The sequence below is a fragment of the Odontomachus brunneus genome, unplaced genomic scaffold (assembly GCF_010583005.1).
Source record: "Odontomachus brunneus isolate Ranch 3 - 2012 unplaced genomic scaffold, Obru_v1 Obru_scaffold_015, whole genome shotgun sequence".
NCBI lineage: Eukaryota > Metazoa > Arthropoda > Insecta > Hymenoptera > Formicidae > Odontomachus > Odontomachus brunneus.
The window spans coordinates 640,529-658,934 of record NW_022639465.1 but is presented as its reverse complement, the minus strand read 5'-3'; the positions used below and the strand labels follow the sequence as shown (position 1 = coordinate 658,934).

The 18,406-nt window shown below is 36.1% G+C and overlaps 2 protein-coding genes across 3 annotated transcripts in view; one reads left to right on the top strand and one right to left on the bottom strand.

Annotated features, from left to right (window-relative positions):
* Positions 1-7,535, top strand: part of LOC116841441 (putative fatty acyl-CoA reductase CG5065) — a 14,334-nt gene extending 6,799 nt beyond the window's left edge. Inside the window, exons 2-9 of one of the 2 annotated variants that reach the window (XM_032809366.1) lie at positions 799-1,076; positions 1,367-1,564; positions 2,812-3,008; positions 3,835-3,944; positions 4,048-4,243; positions 5,626-5,865; positions 5,973-6,230; positions 6,387-7,535. In XM_032809366.1, the coding sequence (XP_032665257.1) occupies positions 876-1,076; positions 1,367-1,564; positions 2,812-3,008; positions 3,835-3,944; positions 4,048-4,243; positions 5,626-5,865; positions 5,973-6,230; positions 6,387-6,504 (1,518 nt within the window). In that variant the 5' untranslated portion in view covers positions 799-875 and the 3' untranslated portion in view covers positions 6,505-7,535. Of the gene's footprint in view, positions 1-798; positions 1,090-1,366; positions 1,565-2,811; positions 3,009-3,834; positions 3,945-4,047; positions 4,244-5,625; positions 5,866-5,972; positions 6,231-6,386 lie in introns of those variants that run through there. The other variant, XM_032809367.1, reaches the window with a different exon arrangement.
* A 1,212-nt stretch (positions 7,536-8,747) lies between these two features.
* Positions 8,748-18,127, bottom strand: LOC116841303. The gene is made up of 7 exons (XM_032809083.1): positions 17,828-18,127; positions 15,408-16,019; positions 14,131-14,364; positions 13,418-13,484; positions 13,179-13,340; positions 12,922-13,027; positions 8,748-12,523 (listed from the first exon to the last, which is right to left on the bottom strand). Exons 1-7 carry the CDS (start codon positions 17,910-17,912, stop codon positions 12,428-12,430), a joined length of 1,362 nt encoding a protein of 453 aa, XP_032664974.1. The 5' UTR covers positions 17,913-18,127; the 3' UTR covers positions 8,748-12,427.
* Between the last annotated feature and the right edge of the window lie 279 nt (positions 18,128-18,406).

Here is an 18,406-nt window from a genome sequence, read left to right as displayed (position 1 = left end):
TTTTAGTACTTCAAGAAAATGCAAGAAAATGCAGTACTAAAAAATTAATATAAAATTCTGAAAAAATTCTCAGAGCTCTATGAGAACAAAATAAATAATTTTTATCTCTTGATATTTTTCGGTAAAGTTGATAGAATTCAAGTAAAAAATTATTGAAACCAATAATTTTGTAGATATTTACGTAAATATCTTAGAAAATAGAGGTCGTATAAAAAATTTTTTCAAACAAAAGTTGTTTGCTTTTTTACGTAGAATAAAATGCCGTAATAAAAAATATGTATTTATATTTAAAAAAGCAAAGTTGACCTTGTCCTGACCTTGGCGACGTCATCTTAAGTCAAATAACTACTGTCATTAAATGCGACTTTTTAAGCCTTACAACTTTTATTCGAAACATTTTTCTCTAAAATGCTCCCCCGCCGAGTTTTCTTGCCGTTGCCGAACTTATAGGACACACTGTATAGTGTCTACTTGTGTTGAATACCAGAATATGTAATTATGATAACCAGAAATTTTGTTTAGTTCAACCAACAGTCGTTGATCAGTCGCATATCACGTTCATCTACAACATGCTTTCTGGTCTTAATAAGCAGACACTTGTATATTATTGGTATTATTCGTATAACTAGATTAGCAACTAAACTTTGTTGTTCTAAATGTTTTAAGTGGCTGTCAGAATATTTCATTATAATAACAAAAAATGTTCTATTTAGTTCAATTAAATTACATCAAACATATCACATTAATCTTTTCTTTCTCTCGCTCCTACACTCATTCTCTTTTTTGTTCTTTCTTCAGATCGTCAATCTCGCACTGTAGAACAAATTCGTTGGGCTATAAATTTCCTGTAAATTTACAAGACATTTAGCGCAACCATGAACGGCCCAAGAACCGCAATCCAATCCTTTTACAAAGACAAGGTCATTTTTGTCACCGGCGCTTCCGGTTTCATGGGGAAAGTACTCTTGGAGAAGCTACTGTACAGCTGTTCCGATCTCGATAAAATCTATATCCTCATACGAGTCAAGAAAGAACGCAGTATTGAACTTCGGGTCGACGACATGTTTAAGCTGCCCGTAAGAGATTACAGTAATTATGCATTACCGTACGTTGGTTTCGACATGTTAAACGTGACGTTATTATGTTTGATTGAAAATGTAAGATGCTCGGAAACTAAAGAGCGACGATGGCTAGGCTTGTGTGAAACAATACTCGATTAAACGCGACTAATTTTTGAAATAGGACTTGATTTCTTCTCTTCGAAATAAAAGTTGTAGGTTTTGTTCTCAAAATATTTCTTAAAATTGTCTTTCGCATAACAGACTAAAGATATGAAGTTTCAAAATTTTATTAATTATTGCTACAGATGTTTCGCAGAATATGTCAGGAGAAAAGTCACATGTTAAAGAAGGTAAAGCCGCTGGAGGGCGACATAAGTTTACACAATCTGGGGCTTACCGATAATCAGCGGGGAACGTTAATAAACGAGGTGCACATAGTATTCCACTTTGCCGCGATTCTTCAAATGCAGGCAAAATTGAAGGACTCCGTCGAATTAAACATGGTAAGATATCACTCGAAAAAGTACCGTTTATTTGTTCTCTTGTATGCTTAATTAATTATCCTTAACCCTTTAAATGTTGAGCAGGGCTACGGAAAACTTAGCGAAATTGTTGTATATTTTGTCTGTAAATAGCAATGTTAAGTATAATGGAGATATGTTAGTTTTCTAAATTTAAAGTAATAAAGCTATCGACAGAAACTAGTGCTAACAAGCTGAGAAAGTAACATGCAAATGAGAGTCTTTGAAGAGGACGACGGTGGTATCATAATAAACTCTGAACGCATGTATATGTTTATAACGTTCAAGGAATTAATAATCGTGCGTGTTGAACTTTCTCGACTAGATACTAAAGTTCTACAAATGTAACTCGTTATTCGACTTACAAGAAAACCCACACAAGTGTCCGCCTCTGATTTTCATGAACTTATAATATGTTGTACTTTAGATCAAAATAGCAGATACGTTTTTTATTATATGTATCCTTTGGCAAATTTAAAGGATGAAATACCTCTATGAAGAAAATCGGTTTTTTTTTCATTCAAAGGGAATATAATGAAAACTATAAGAGAAAAAATATTTTGAATAAAAGTTTTGAATGGTTTTAAGAGTACTTTACAGAAATTATTTGAAAAAAAAATTTTTATTTGTTTGTTAATATTTCCCCCACTACTTCTTTTTACTATAATTATTAAAATAATTTATGTAAAGTACTCGTCAAGCCATTTAACTCTTATTCAAAATATTTTTTCCTATCTCTTATAGTTTTCATTATATTTCCTTCGAATAAAAAAAACCGATTTTCTTTAAAAGGGTATTTCATCCCCTAAACTTGCGAAAGGGCACATATAATAAAAAACGTATGTGTTATTGTGATCTAAAGTACAACATATTACAAGTTCATGAAAATCGGAGGCGGACACTTATGTGAGTTTCCTTGTTAAATTCCTTCTGCTTTGTGCGACTAATGCATACATCTCTGTATTGTTATTCATGATTTTATTCTACTCGACTTATTCATCATTTGGTGGACAATCAATTCCAACCTATTCGAATCTGTTCGTGATTTTATAAACTATAGAATAGCAACAGTATTAATTTATAATAAACATAAAGAATTTTCAACGAACGGGCAGTAGAGTGACAGATTTAATTATGATATTCTTGCATATTCTTGCATATGCTCTAATTATTCTACGCTATTTTTATAAAACGTATAAATAAACAAGATTCGATTTGTACTCTTCAAGATCGGCACAAGGAGGGTATTGGACTTGACTAAGCAGATGAAACATTTGCAAGTGTTCTTGCACCTAAGCACTGCTTTCTGTCACGTCGATCAGATGGAACTTACCGAAGATGTCTACGACGCCCCTCATGATCCAGACGACATTATTAGACTCGTTCAGTGGATGAATGAGAGGACCATTGATTTGATTACACCTCAGTAATTGTATTTAATTAATAATCTTCAGTAATAGAGAACGATCGGCTTTAAGCTGAATATTAATGCCGCCTTGCGTTGACATTCAATTGTCGCTCGTAGTAAATATATGCGTCTACTTAAGCATTTAGAGACAACATGCATTACATTACGTCTGAGCCGTAAAAACGTGATTCCATCGCAAGGAGTTAACTACAACAAGTTAAATCATGAAATTATAATTAATGATTATACGAGAGCAGTGTTATCAACATAAATATATTAGGAATCCCTGATGAAAATATTTTACTGAAAATCTCTTTGAATTGGCCCCTTTTCATTAAAATTTATTACATTCATATAAAATTCATTAAGATTCTTCAAGATTAATTCAAATTTATTAAAATTTATTGAAAATCATTAAAATTCTCTCTCTTTCTCTCATTAAAGTCCGTAAAATTTATTTTATTGTTATATAACAATAAAAGTAATTTTATGAATTTTAATAAATCTTAATGAATTTTACGAATTTTAATTGATTTAAAAAAAAATGAATTTTTCTGAATTTTAATGAATTTTAATGAGTTTTTATGAATTTTAATGAATTTTAATGAATTTTTATTAATCTTTAAAAATATTAATAAGTTTTAATGAAAAGGGATCAATTGAAAGATATTTAATAAATATTTTAATAAAATATTTCCATTAGGGATGATCTTTTATCGGACGACTAAAATGGCGAAATTAATGTATTTCGGATGGCGAAATTAATGTATTTCGCCATAGTGGAAATTTCGCGGCTCCATAATTGTACTCTCTTTCTTTTTCTAATTTCTTCTTCTGATCATAGATTATTGGGTTTGCATCCGAATACTTACACCTACACGAAATGTTTGGCCGAAACGCAGGTGGCCAGAGAATATCCCAACCTCCCTTGCGTCATCGCCAGGCCGTCGATCGGTAACTATACGTATTTCGATAACTGTCAGAGATAGCAGATGATGCACAACAAGAGGAAACGGATCGTTCAATTGATTTTCTTTTTTTTTATCTTGTCGTGCAGTAACTCCTGCCGTCAAGCAGCCGTTGTCGGGATGGGTCGACAATCTGAACGGTGTAACGGGGATATTGGTTGCTGGGGGCAAGGGTCTCCTCAGAACGATGCTTTGCAACACTCAGAACCGCGCTGAAATCATACCAGTCGACTTTGCGATTAATTCCATAATTGGAATTAGCCACAAAGTGGCTACCCAAGAGAAGTGAGTACCTTTTGTGAGAAGTGAGTACCTCGCTCTTTTTTTCTCTTAGTTTTTCTGCGATAACGAAATATCGTTGCGTTCGTTGAACTTTACGTTAAGAATATTCCAACTATCCTTTTCTATCAATCCTTCCTCTTGTGCTCCTCTGTTCTAATCTAACTTAATGTAATATCTTCCTATCTCTCTTTCTCTTCCTATCGCATTTCTCTTCCTTTGAATGATCAGATTGAAAGCTGTGCCGTAAAATATTTCACGCGCAGTATATTTTTGCGTAAAATCAGCGTCATCGTGATATAACGATCTATTATGAGAGATAAACGTCACATATGTGTGACAGCAAACATTTTTTCTTCTATGTCTTCATATTTCTAAATTAATTTTATTTTGACACATTAAACACATTAACATAATAAAAAAAATCACATGTTGTGCGGGGAGAGTTTTCAAAGTTAATCCTAATGGCGACAATTTAAGCCCACCCACACAACAATGTGACGTCTTAAAATTCTTCAGACTTCTTCAGTCTTTATGACGTCTTTAAAACGTCTTTTAAACACGCATATTGTATGGGTACTTAAGCTTATAATTTAAGCTTAAGGGGACTGAACGGTCAGATTGCCTGAAAATCGTGCTTGCTCTTTCACAATTTTTTATGACAAACTGAATGAATATGCGAAAGTGTTATTTTGAGGTATATTTATACAACATATAAAGAAAATAAAAATATAATTTTGATGATAAAATACTCAATATAAGTGTATGGTACATGCAGTTAAAATATATTTCGTTTTTCTTTTCAAGGTCGTCACTTTGCAGTAATATCTTGACTCTCGGTGGTTCAACTAAGCTAAATTTTAGGTAGAAAATTTCCGTAAGCTTGTCGTTATCGTGTGAACCACTATAATAGAAACTGAGTAAAAGTTAACAAAATTGCAAATATCTTAATAGAATATTATTAAATTTTCAGTTCTTTTATAATAAAAAAATTTATATTTTAAAATTAAATATTTTTACGAATTTGTCAGTGGTTTACACGATAACGACAAGCTTACGGAAATTTTCTACCTAAAATTCAGCTTAGTTGAACCACCGAGAGTCAAGATATTACTGCAAAGTGATGACCTTGAAAAAAAAAACGAAATATATTTTTAACTGCATGTATCATACACTTATATTTGATCATCAAAATTATATTTTTCTTCTCTTTATATGTTGTATAAATACACCTCAAAATAATACTTTCGCATATTCATTCAGTTTGTCATAAAAAATTGTGAAAGAGCAAGCACGATTTTCAGGCAATCTGACCCTCCAATCCCCTTAAGAGAGTAACCTGAAAACACGTTAGAAATTACAATTTGTCCCGTTTAATTTCTCGACAGACCGAAAAGTATACCAGTTTACAATATAACGCAGAGCGGCATATTACCGATAACGTGGGGCGAGTTATTGGGATTAGGCAGAAACCTTATTTATCAGTATCCCTTCGAAGGACAGCTTTGGTACCCGGGCGGCGATCCGCGTACTAACAAAATTGTGCATTACCTGTTGGTCTTCTTTTTCCACATCATCCCTGCGTATTTGTTCGACTTTCTGATGTTGATATTTCGGCAAAAAAGATTGTAAGTGTTGCACGTTTTCAGTTCAATGTCTGTTGACATATCGACGTTTTGAAAATGTTTAACTGTATCACATTATCTTCCCTTTTTCTGCCGCGCATATCGAATAGTATGATCAGAACCCAAAAGCGAATTTCAAACGGCATAACGTTACTGCAATATTTCACTATGAGGGATTGGGCATTTGACAATACCAAACTATTGATTATGCGCGACGAAATGTCGCCAGAGGACAAGAAGACTTTTCAAATGGATTTGGAACTATTGGACATAAATGAATATGTAAAGATTTTTATTCTTGGGACACGACAGTACTGCATGAAAGAGAATTTGTCTAGTTTGCCGAAAGCTCGTCGACATCAGGCAAGGTGAGTATTTTTCATTTGAATTAGTTTCTATTTTTAAGTTTTCGAGAGTTTCCGAAAAAATGTATGCACATCTATCACAACGGAAAGGCTAAGACCAATTTCCTCAGCTTATTTTGAAAGCTTACATCAGACTTTCGTGACGTATATCTATTTCAGAATGTACATTGTACATCTCTCCATGAAATTTCTCTTCTACTTTGGCATACTGCACCTCATTTACAATAATTTGGAGATAGTAAGATACGGCCTGGACTTCGCTACCCAACAGATGTAGTCATTGCTGATCGCAGGCATCGTCGTGAAAAACGTTCAACTTTGATACTCACTGGCACGTTCAATTTCCGCCAGTACAGAGACCGGTATAAGCTAGCTTTAACACCTGAAGTTACATTCTAGAGCTGAAGTTACTTTCTAGAGCTAATAAGTATATTTTTTACCCAAAAACTGCCAAGAGAAGCTTACCAAAACAAGCGCTCGCGTCTCACAAAAAAGCTAGTCCTGCCCAGTTCGCAATTAGATGCATTAAAATTTACCAATTGATACGGATATTACAAATTAATTACAAATAAATATATATAAATAATAAATAACGTATTATAAGCAATATAATATATTATATATAAGCTGACGTCAAAAGCTAGCAATTTGAGATACTAAATATTTTGGTTTATTTGTGGAAGTCCAGACTTAAAAACACTTGACGTGCTCAAAATATACACAAACGTGTTAAAACACGTATTTTAATCAATTGTACACTTTATATCTGGTGTGTTAAAATATTTTACAGATTTAGAATGAAGATTGATATTTTTCTAAAAGCTTATACATAGGTCGAATCCGTATTGTATACTAAGTTTTTCAGGTCTCGATTTTTGAAATTACAACATTGAAGAAGTTTTTAAACAATGTTATATTTTAAGATTTAACAATATTATATTTTTAGATTTATATTCCATAAATGTGTGTGTGTAAAATGTTTTACATATATATACATATAACGATATTTCCTTTTGTGTAGTTCTATTCGTATAGAAAAACGCGTGAATTATTTTCACTTGGCCTAATTACATGATACCGCTCTTTTTGTAGAAATTAGAAATTTAAAAAATAACATTGTTAACATTTTTAGATGTGTTTTTTTATAAATAAAATATTTTTATAGAAGCATTAGCTTCTATACGGTTCTATTTGTGCGAACTTGTGCGTTAACTAGACATCTTTTTTTACCTTTTTCTATATAAAAGGTAGGTCTGTAACACATATCTTTATCACATAAGACATCATAAGACATTTTTTATAAATAAAAAATAGAAGAAGTTCCAACTCTTGTCATATTTTTTTGATACGACGTCCTCTTTTTTTAATTTAATATTTCTTATTAACGTTCTTAGAAAAATTTATTATCTTATAAATAAAATATTTTTTGTAAGTTAGTTATTAGTTTTTGTACAAAAATAGGTCTGTTTTTAAACAATAACGATATACGTTGATATACGTTAAGACTTTGCTGAAAAAAGGGAAGAGAAATCGTGCAAGTTAGAATAACTGGTTCAGCAATAGAAAACAAATCCAATGGCTAATAAAGGAATTATCGTAACTTGTGGCGCGGCTATATTAGAATTAATGAAAACAACTTTAGATAGCTTACATTCAAATGACAGCAATGACAAAACAGATAGAATGACTAAGGAGGTAAATGTTGTTGAAGCTTGGATAAAAGTTGATAATCGAAGTTGCTATGAAATTAGAAAACTACAAGGCTGAGTCAGATCGAAAATATTACTTAAAAATTCCATCAAATGTAACAAATTGTCCGAATCCACTCTGACATTTTAAGGCAAGAAATCTTCCACCCAAGATCTATCCAACAGAGTTTTCGAACGATCCCATCGTTGTCACTTGGATGTAACTCGAAGGTTTTCGAACGGCGCGAGATGCACCCGCGTGAAGTTTCTGAAGACAGCTACACTGTAAAAAATCTTGCATACGTAAACAAATGTTCCAAAAAGTCCACTCTAAATTTTGTGTTGAAAATAACAAAATCATATGTTCATTCGTGTGTTATTTAAATTATGTACTAGTTTATACATAATGTAAATAACACGAATGAACATATGAATGAGTTATTTTCAACACAAAATTTAGGATGGACTTTTTGGAACATTTGTGTACGCAAGATTTTTTACAATATAATATAATAGAATGTATAATAGGGTGTATAATAAAGTGTATAATAAAATAGGAGCTATAATATGTGAAAAAGTTCTAGTTAAGAAACTGCAAAAGTCACCCAAAAAACCGCCCCACTGTAAGGGTTAACGAGTATTTGTAAAATATCTTTTGATGGTATATATGAAGGAAGATACTTTATAAAATAAACAATTTATTTTAATAAAATAATAATACATTATCTGCGTAATTTATATTTTATGCTAGTTTTTGATTAGTGTGGAAATAGAAATAATAAGAATATTATTATAATTTTCGCTTACAATTTAAGTAAAGACGGATTATGAATGCTTGCAAGATAGGATATAATTTCCATTGCGATATTAGGTTTAAATTTAATACAATCGTGATAAATAATTTCCTATTTCGGGATGGAGATACAACACGCACAATCATGCTACAAATCGCTATGCCCAATAGTCTATTTGTACACAGATTGTCCTTTCATAACCCTAACCCTCTTTGTTGTTCTTTGCTTACGCATTTTAATGTACTCTTACATAATAATATATACGCCATAGTGTTAGTACGAGATTGGAAACATAGATTTATGCTTTTAACATATCGTCACACTCATCTGCTAAGGTACACATTGTAATTGCTTTAATAATATACTAACGGTGGGAAAAGGAAGAATTCGTTATACGATGAGATCTTATGCCACGCATGCCATTATATATCGCCCAGCATAACGGCAAATAGGGAAATTTGTAATAGCTATAACGCAAGATAGAGTATACGTCTCCTATTCATTTTACGTTAAATATTGACATCTGATATTTACTAAAATAAATAGTAGCTCTGCATTTGACTTAGGATTACAGCGATTCATAGATTCTTTTCATACAGCTAACAATGACGATTATCATAGAAAAATAAAATATTGTCCTTTTAAGCCAACGAATGCTATACGTATATGTGTGTTTGTGTGTGTGTCTGTGCTGTGTGCGTGCGCGTGTATGTGAGTGTGTGTGTATGTGTAAATTGGAACTGTGGGAGAACAATTTCCACGCAGCAAGCATATATGAGATTGTTACTCATAAAGAAACACTGTACCTCTAAAGATGTCATATATATATATATAAATGTGAGAAACATACAACTGAATTTGTATGCTTGCACAGCTCATGCTATTGACTTTCTTATATTGATAACAAAAGCGGAGCCCATAATTGGGAGATACAATCAATATAAACGAGAATAATCTAACGCAATAATTCGCGTATACATTTAAAAGCATTGAAATTGTCTCAACCAAGATAAAGCTATCGTAATTTATCACACAACACAAGAACAATTATATCGAATTATATAAATTATATGAATTATATAAAAACAAAATTACGCAGACGGATTACTTTCTTTGGAAGATCGAGAAATATACTTTACGATCAACTATTTTTTTTTCTCTCTCGTAATAAGAATCTCGATAAAATATTATCACGCGTAAAACAGTTTGCAAGGAACTTGTTAATTGTCACCGTTGGACTTACCTCCTTGGAATTAACAGGCGAACCATATAAATGCGAACACGAGGTTCTTAATTACGGCGACCGTGTTCGTTACAGTGTCGTCGATTCAATTCCAGGAGGAGATAATAACCGGCGGTCATAATAGAAATCACCCGACCTATCACGAATCCGTTCCTCGTGTGTACAAAATGAACATATTCTGCGGACAACATCGCCTACTACTTACGCCTTGTGTGTACTAAGAGGAATGCATAAGTAAAACCTCTGCGTGATACACAATTGTATAATTATACGATAATACTGCACAACTCTCTCCACGTGTACGTCCGATCGATAATAAACAGAGTCGAAACAGCGGTGTGTAGACCGTTCCAAATAAGTCGTAGTTTTACTTTCAAGGGAATACTGTCGCGGAGAATGGATTTTTTGATGTACAGAGTGTCTGACGCGAGAGGGCCAAAAGGTAGGTACCTGTAGACCAGGTAGACCCATCTCGTGTCGGATACGCTGCGTACCGCCGCCTGGACAGCGCGCGTACCCATTACGGACATCCGCGAATACTCATTGGATATATTGAGAAAAAAATACTCGGAAATTTAGTTATGGGATATAAAGTTTACTTCTGCGAAATAAAGTTTATCTCCCAAAAGCGGATTCCATAACTGGGAAATAAATTAATTTAAACGAGAATAATCTGACGCAATAATTCGCGTATACATTTAAAAACATTGAAATTGTCTCAACCAAGATAAAGCTATCGTAATTTATCACACAAGAGTAATTATATTGAATTATATAAATTATATGGATTATATAAAAACAAAATTACGCAGACGGATTTCCGCGAAATAAAGTTCTTCTGTGAGAGAAAATTTGTAAATAAAGTGTACAAAAAATCGTTGATAAAACGTTTCGACAATATTCGCAACAATAGCGTATAATATTCTCTAATATGTACACTGAGAAAAAGACGCTTGACAATTTATTTGTGGGATAAAAGTTTATTTCAGAGAATTATTCTTTATTTTATCGAAACTTCATTTCACAGAAATTGACTTTATATCTCCCAGACGAATTTTTAAGTTTTTTCTCAGTGTAATTCCTAACGTCGTCATCACTACAAGTATCACTTCGGCACTTCAATACTTCTAAAAATATTTTTAGAAATGTTCAAAGAAATTATGTGTTATCCCTCTAGTAGCATATATTGATTTTTTACATACGTTTTCTAAACGTATGTAACATTTCGTAATTGTTTATAAAACATTTCGGAAACGTTTCTAAATCATGCGCCCTGCTTAGGATTCGATAATATCTTTGGAATATTCTTAAAATATCTATATAGCACAAAAGTTAACGTGTGCATATGCTATAGTATCTAAATTAAATTGCTTCGCATGGGAAATAAAAAGTTTATTTCTGCAAATAAATTTTATATCCCGCAAGTAAATTTTCAAAAAGATTTTTCTCAGTGTACGCGGCCGCGGGTAGCCTAAATGACGAGCCATAGAAAAATAATGACGATCGTGCGGCACACCTGCTCCTGCTATGAAAGTACAAACTATAGTACGTTCGCGACGTTAGAAAACGGGTGTTCTCAGACAGACGCGATCTCGTTTGCCGATTGATCAATCCCATCTCCGACTACCCTTGGATCTCTTCCCTTCCTCTCTCCCTCACTCCTTCCTTCCTTCCTTCCGTTTCCTCTCACTCACACACGAAACCGCGATCGACAGTCTAATAATTCTCGGCGCTAGAAGAACCGATGTCGCATTCCGTGACGTGAAAGAAAAAAAAATGGTACAAATTATTCCTTTTGCACAACGCTTTTTCTAATGCAATTAACACGCCCGCTACCAACGTCACATATGTGTGACATATGTGTTGCAAAAATTCTCTTTTTATATCTACATTATATCAAACTGAGTCTATTTTACATAAAAAAAAAGAATTTTACGTAAAAAACTATTTTACGTAAAAAAAAAGAAGAATTATATAAGATTGTCTGTGGAAGAGAGTCCTCCAAATAAATTATGGTAGCGAGCATGTTAAATAAAGAGTGCAATCCCTGATATTTGCAGGATGGAATTCTTTTCGAAGAGGCGTATCGCCGTTTATCGCGAGACCAGTTCGATCGATAAGCTCGACGATGATGATGCGACCGTAACAAAACGCAGGTACTAAATCCGCCCGCATAAAAACGCGACCCTCGCGTCGACTTGTTTGCGGCTTCGATTTTTCATGCCTACTGCGTAGGCGGGCGGAGATACTAGCGTTCTAGAATTAAAGGACGCGACATCGGTCGTTCTGGTACTAAAGGTTTCGAATCGATCGCCTTCGCGCAACGCGTCGCCCCTCGCGCCATATATAAGTATTAAAGTTGTATACACTCAATATATGGATAAACGTTTCCGAGATATGGTACATTAACAGTGAGCTAAGCACCAGGGAAGATTTCTCCAAATCGCGCGATGGTATTTCTCTACTTTACTGAAGCTATATGTGGTCCTCTTCTTTGTTGTTGATCTGCGCCGGCGTCGCCGGTGTCGGGTCGTCGTGGAACATCGGATTCTTCACTTCCATCTCGCCCGTCTTCAGCACAGAGAAAAAGAGAATCATTGTGTTAGAATAAAATTTGTATTTTACTATCTTGCAAATAATCGATTTTTAGTATTTAATTAAAAAAGACTGAGTGCATATGATTGTGTGCGACAATATACCAATCTACTGTATTGTACGTGATCATTCATCAATTTGCTTTAATTGGTAACTCAAAATTTCATGCGATTGTTTGCAAAGTGGTGAAAAAATTTTCAGTTTGATGAGTTCTACTTCCACACAACGAGTTTTTAGGACAATTATAAAATATTAGGCGAAAACATTCAAGAGATACACATAAAATCAGCATTCCAAGATGTTAATCTAACGTTCTATATTTACTGGAACCGCGTAATACGTTAATTGTTTGCCGTAAAAAAATAGAAACTCACCGCAGCAAGTCCTGGACACTCATAAACGGTGTAATCACCCTCCTCGTTCTCCTCGTCGCTCTCCGCTTCCGAGAGGGAGCCCGGATCCCTCGTTGCAGAAGTCCGACTGCAAAAAGTTAATTAACTAACATCAAGTAATTAATATACCGCGGAATCGCGTGTGTATGCATCTACTTTTTTATCCTTGAAATATATCAAACCGACAAGATGTTTTTCCCAGTAAACAAGCAGAGAATGAACTTGGGTCACGAACTCACTTTTCCATGGCGATGATTTGCTGCTTCTGATGTTGGAAGTGGTACATCTGTGCAGACTGGGCGAGCCTCTGGTCGCCGGACGGCGACACGTCCTTGTTCGGTCCAGTCACACCGTATGCGGGATACTCGATGTCCGCCGCAGCTTTTGCGCCGCGTTGCAGTCTAAAAAAAGATAGGAAAGAAAAATGAAAAAGTAAGTTGCCGACTGGCGAGCAGCGGATCGTTATAATTGGCATTACCTGCACCACGTTAAGCTGATCAATACCAGAGCGAACATCGCTGCTGCACTGCAACCGGCGACTACGGCTGAAAACAAATCACCACTTTTAATCGCGTCGCTCTGTTTTAGAATTCAAACTTACAAGCTATTTTTGTAGTTTTTGATGCCACAGGTCCGCATAGACGGATTACTTTGTGGTGTCATCAGAGAAACGCCACAAGCCCGTACAGACTCTGAGTACTCTGTGGCGGCACAAAAAAGCGCTTTAGAACGATATACAGGGTGTCCATCTAACTTGAGCATCTTAAATATCTCGTTTATTTTTTATGATAGGAGGATGTCAAAGGGGGACATTATTATCAGTTCGAGGAGACAAATAAAGAAAAAAAAGAAATTTTCTCAAGGTCATATTTTTTTAGGATTTCAAGATCATTGTCATTTTTTTACATATAAAACTACATATTTTTATCATCGCGATGTGATAGCTAAGGTCAAGACGAATTCAACGATCTATAATATTATTCATGTATCTCCTCGAACTGAATAATGTCCCTCTTTTATCCTCCTATCATAAAAAATAAGCGAGATATTTAAAATGTTCAAGTTAGGTGGGACATCCTGTATATAAAAGCGCAAACCCGTTACAAGATCCGAAGAACATAAAGTTTCGATGTAACATGGAATCTTTGTGCCTTTATGTTCTGTGTTCTAGCAATCTCGCTTGATGCTTACCGATGAAATAAATGTCGCTGTTCAAGTCGTCGTCATTTACGCGCACGATCAACGGATGCGCCGCAGAGCTTTCCTCCTCTAACGTGTGGACTGCGGTCAACAAGTCCTTCGATGTCTTCCGGTTGAGATCCAGAGTGTTGTCTTCGTGCTTGGTCAATACCCGCTCCTCCTTATTCATCGCCGCTTTCTCCTCATTCGGATCCACTCCTGGCGCATCTTGCTCATACGATTCGTCTACGAGTTATACATGAGCGTTCAACGTGCCATTCATGCTCCTCGAGGAGAAACGAAAGGGTAAGGGCGACCATTGAAAACTACTCTTATGGGACGGAGGTCAAGCTATTATTACAAAAAAGAATGGCTAAAAATATATCGAACGAGGAATTGTCGAGACGCTTATGCAGTATAATGCTTGTACCATTCTAATTCCCAAAAAGGAATTGAAAAAAAAATCGAATCAATTTGCTTATATATATGATCAAATTTCTCCAAGAGACATTCTGAATCCTAATAAGTTTCAAGATTAAGAATATTAAAGAGAAACAAAAATTTAGTTTGCTTGTTATACAGAACTACGTTAAGCCAACTTCTTCCTCGATAAAACTGTTTAGTATTCTTATAAAAAGAATAAATTCTTCTTTTGTATACAAAATGAGTGACGGTTAAAACCTTTTGAAGGCTACTCAAGAAGGGACTTCTATAATATATCCCAAAATCAAAATTAATGAAGGTCAGTCCTAAATAGCAGTCTTATCTTAATATTTTCTTACGGCAACTATATTTAACCAAGTGATATATTTCTAGTGTTTTCTCCGCCTATTTTATATTATATTAATAAATAATTATTAATAAATAATTATTTTATATTAAATTAATAAATATTATATACATTGAGAGAAAAATATTTAATCGTGAGTACTGAGAGAGAGAGATAACATATTTACTCTAATATAAAATATTTTTCAAACAAAAAATATATATATCTTCTTAAAACCTAAGCCTTTCATGAAAGTGATCGTTTATTCTATTTAAATAAAACAATTTATATTTAAGTTAATATTAATATATTACTCACCGAACCTATACAGCATAAATATCCAAAAGATATCTTAGAGATGTTTGAGCGATATCCTATTTCTTTCAGATGTCTTTAAGATATCTGCAAGACGTATTTTAGACATTTGTGCTGTTTAGGAATAAATATCTTTATATTCTTTAAATATTCTTTCTCTCAGGGTATGTACTTGTATCTATATACATAAAATATGTATATTCACCCAACGTGAAGGGCGCGTTGCTGTAGTATCTGGGATCGTTCGGCTTCACCGCGAACGGATGCTTCTCCTGGAGGTTCGACTTGTCGAACCTGAACGTTATTAACGTATCGCGGTCGATCGCCGCCGGCCGCGCGGTATTTTCTCTACCTCCCTCGTGCAACACGATCGCGTGGTCACCTTCCATCCACTTGCCGCGGAAGTCCAGCTCCGCCACCGCGTCTCCGTTCGCGTCCGGGAAGGCCTGTCCATATCCGAGACTATCCCCGTAACTCTGGCTGTCATCCTCACTCGACTTCATCTCGGGATAGTCCAGTTTGTAGTAATTCATGAGGTAATCCTGCCCCGACATATCATTGATCGGATAGTATTGTTGGTGGTAATGCCGCGGCCACGTCCTCAGCTTCTGCTGCCTGCGCAAGTTCTCCAGAGTGGTCTTTTTCAGCGTCTCCAGGAGCTCGCGCTGCTTCTGGCGGTCCAGCTGCACGCTGTGCTGCTTCTTGTGCATCGGCGAGCGGAACGGCGACGGGTGCAGGTACTGCTGAAGACGCTGCGCCTTCAGGTAGCGGGCTAGGTACTTGAGCGCGATGTCCTCCGACGTTTCCGGGAGCACATCTGCGCAATGTCCCCGATTATGGGCTTTTGCACTAAATGCGTGATGAAAACGCGAAGTTTTTCAATCAAGACTCCGGAAAGTTCGTCGCGTAATACGTGATAGCGCTCTGGAAAACTTCGGGTGGATACATAAGAGATTCGTATTGCAATTTGCTCGATAAGAAAGTTGCCCAAACATTGTACAATAATCGCAGTATGAAATCAAATGTAATTTTGCAATGTTTGCGTTAAGATTCGCCATTATGCAGCGTTTTTGTCGGAATATAATTTCACAGTGAGATTTGTCCCAAATTAGACAAATGTAATTCGAGATATTTACTTGGGATCTCCTTGCACAATTATTTCAGTATGTAAAAACAAAGTCACAATTCCAAATATTTTTCAAATGTAATATAGCAATAACGTTCTTTAATATTTGTAGCGCTTTCAGACAAAATATTTCAGCAGCATTACAAATTTCACTCAGACTTCGTCATATAATTTCATAAGTTTTCTCCTACTAGAACTGCTAATCGTATTAGCTTTAATCTTGCTTCAAACGTAAATCTTATCGTGTCTACGTTAATCCTGCGCAATAAATGTTGCATAAGAGACGGAGGATCATGAATTATACGGCCGTAGATCAAAGTTGCATCGAGTTCGGATTGTTATCGTCGCACTTCCTACCGTTTTCGTTAGCTTGCAAATGAGCTTCCTGCGGGCGAGATACAGAGCCTTCCGCGATAACGCTGCATAGCATAATCACCCGCACGCGTCTATCGAAATCGCTCTAGCGGTATGCACAATTGTACGCTCGCAGAAATCGTTACGTCGACCGCCGGTGGAGATTCCATCGAGTTTTAATCAGTTTTAATAAAGTCGCAAACAAGATCCCGTAATTTACTCTCTATTTTCCAGTTTGTTTTTGACCTTTAAGGTTCAATTACTTGTGCGATCTTAAAGGTGGAAGGTATAGGATATCGTCCCGAGTTACTTCTTCTCGCCATTCTCGCAATTTTCCGCGAAACTTTAAATCCTGACGACATAAAATAAAATTACCAACGCCCCGACACGCGTATCCAATCCTGAACGTTCTTATTGTTTTGGCCTTTAAATACGAACGTTTAAATTCTCAACAGAAAAGAAGAAAATATATACACATATATTCTATGTCGAAAGTTGAAATATTTGTATTTAAAGATTAAAATAATAAGAATGTCCAAGATAAGTACGCGTCAGGACATTGGTACCTTTATCTTGATTACTTTTCATCTTGTACAGTTAATTATTTTCACTTTTCTCCGGAGATCCTGAATTGTACTTAATTGTTGTGTAAAAAGAACGTTTCTCAACATGTCACACTGAATCGTCATTTTAAATACAACTTTTAGTCGTCAACGCGGAACAGATAGCCGAGTCAAGCACGACGATAATGATGTTGGTTATCAGTTGGTTGTCAGCTGGCTGACAACACGCTTATTTTGCGGTTTTTCTCTACTGCCCTTTGCCATGTCACCGTGTCACAGTCCTGAGCGGAAATCTTACAGGAAAAAATAAGTTCGGCGTTCTACCAAGAAATCGGTACCGTTGTCGAACGAACTCTCTTCTCCCTAACATATTTTTCTGTCCTCAAACCGACTGAGATCCAGAAACTAGTTGACTCGCACGGAACGTCCTGCAGACAAGGTAATGTAAACGTTCAATGGATTAACTGCCCGTTGACCCTCAGCAGGACACAGTCCCGAAAGGCTACAAGTGGGTCCTTCAACGGCGTCCCCGTGTCATTCCCCCTGTAGACGTTGTCAACGTCTCCAAGCCGAACTACTCACCCCGGTAGAAGCTGAGCTCGCCGGTGGACAGGCTCAGCAGGAGTGGCATCAACATCAGCCAAGTGCAACCCCGATGAGGGAGCATCTTCTTATCGTCGACGTCGCCGTCGCCGTCGTGGTCGTCGTTGCTGCTGCTACTGCTGCTAGTGGTGGTCGGCTGCTGAAGGTTTCGCGCACGGGTCTTATCGCCGTTCTTCTCGCGTCTCCATATGCGAGAGAGAGCACGTCACTTCATTCAGGGCGGACGACGAGTTTGCGCGCTCGGCGCAGCTTTGCGTTCAATCAATAAACGACCACCACTGAGTCGCCCTTCCACTGGCTTCGTCACCTCGTTTCGTCTCGTCTCGACGCTGCATGAGAGAGAGAGAGAGAGAGAGAGAGAGAGAGAGAGAGAGACGCATACTCTCTCATTCTTCGAAGCGGCCCTCCGCCTCTTCCTACTCTTCCTCCTCCTCCTCCTCCTTTTCCTCTTTCTGCTCCTGTTGTCGCTCCGAGTCACGTTCCGCACCAGCGATTAGCATGAGAGAGCATTAGGCGTCATTAAGTAACCGCCACGTGCCCCCCACCCTCACGTGCCCG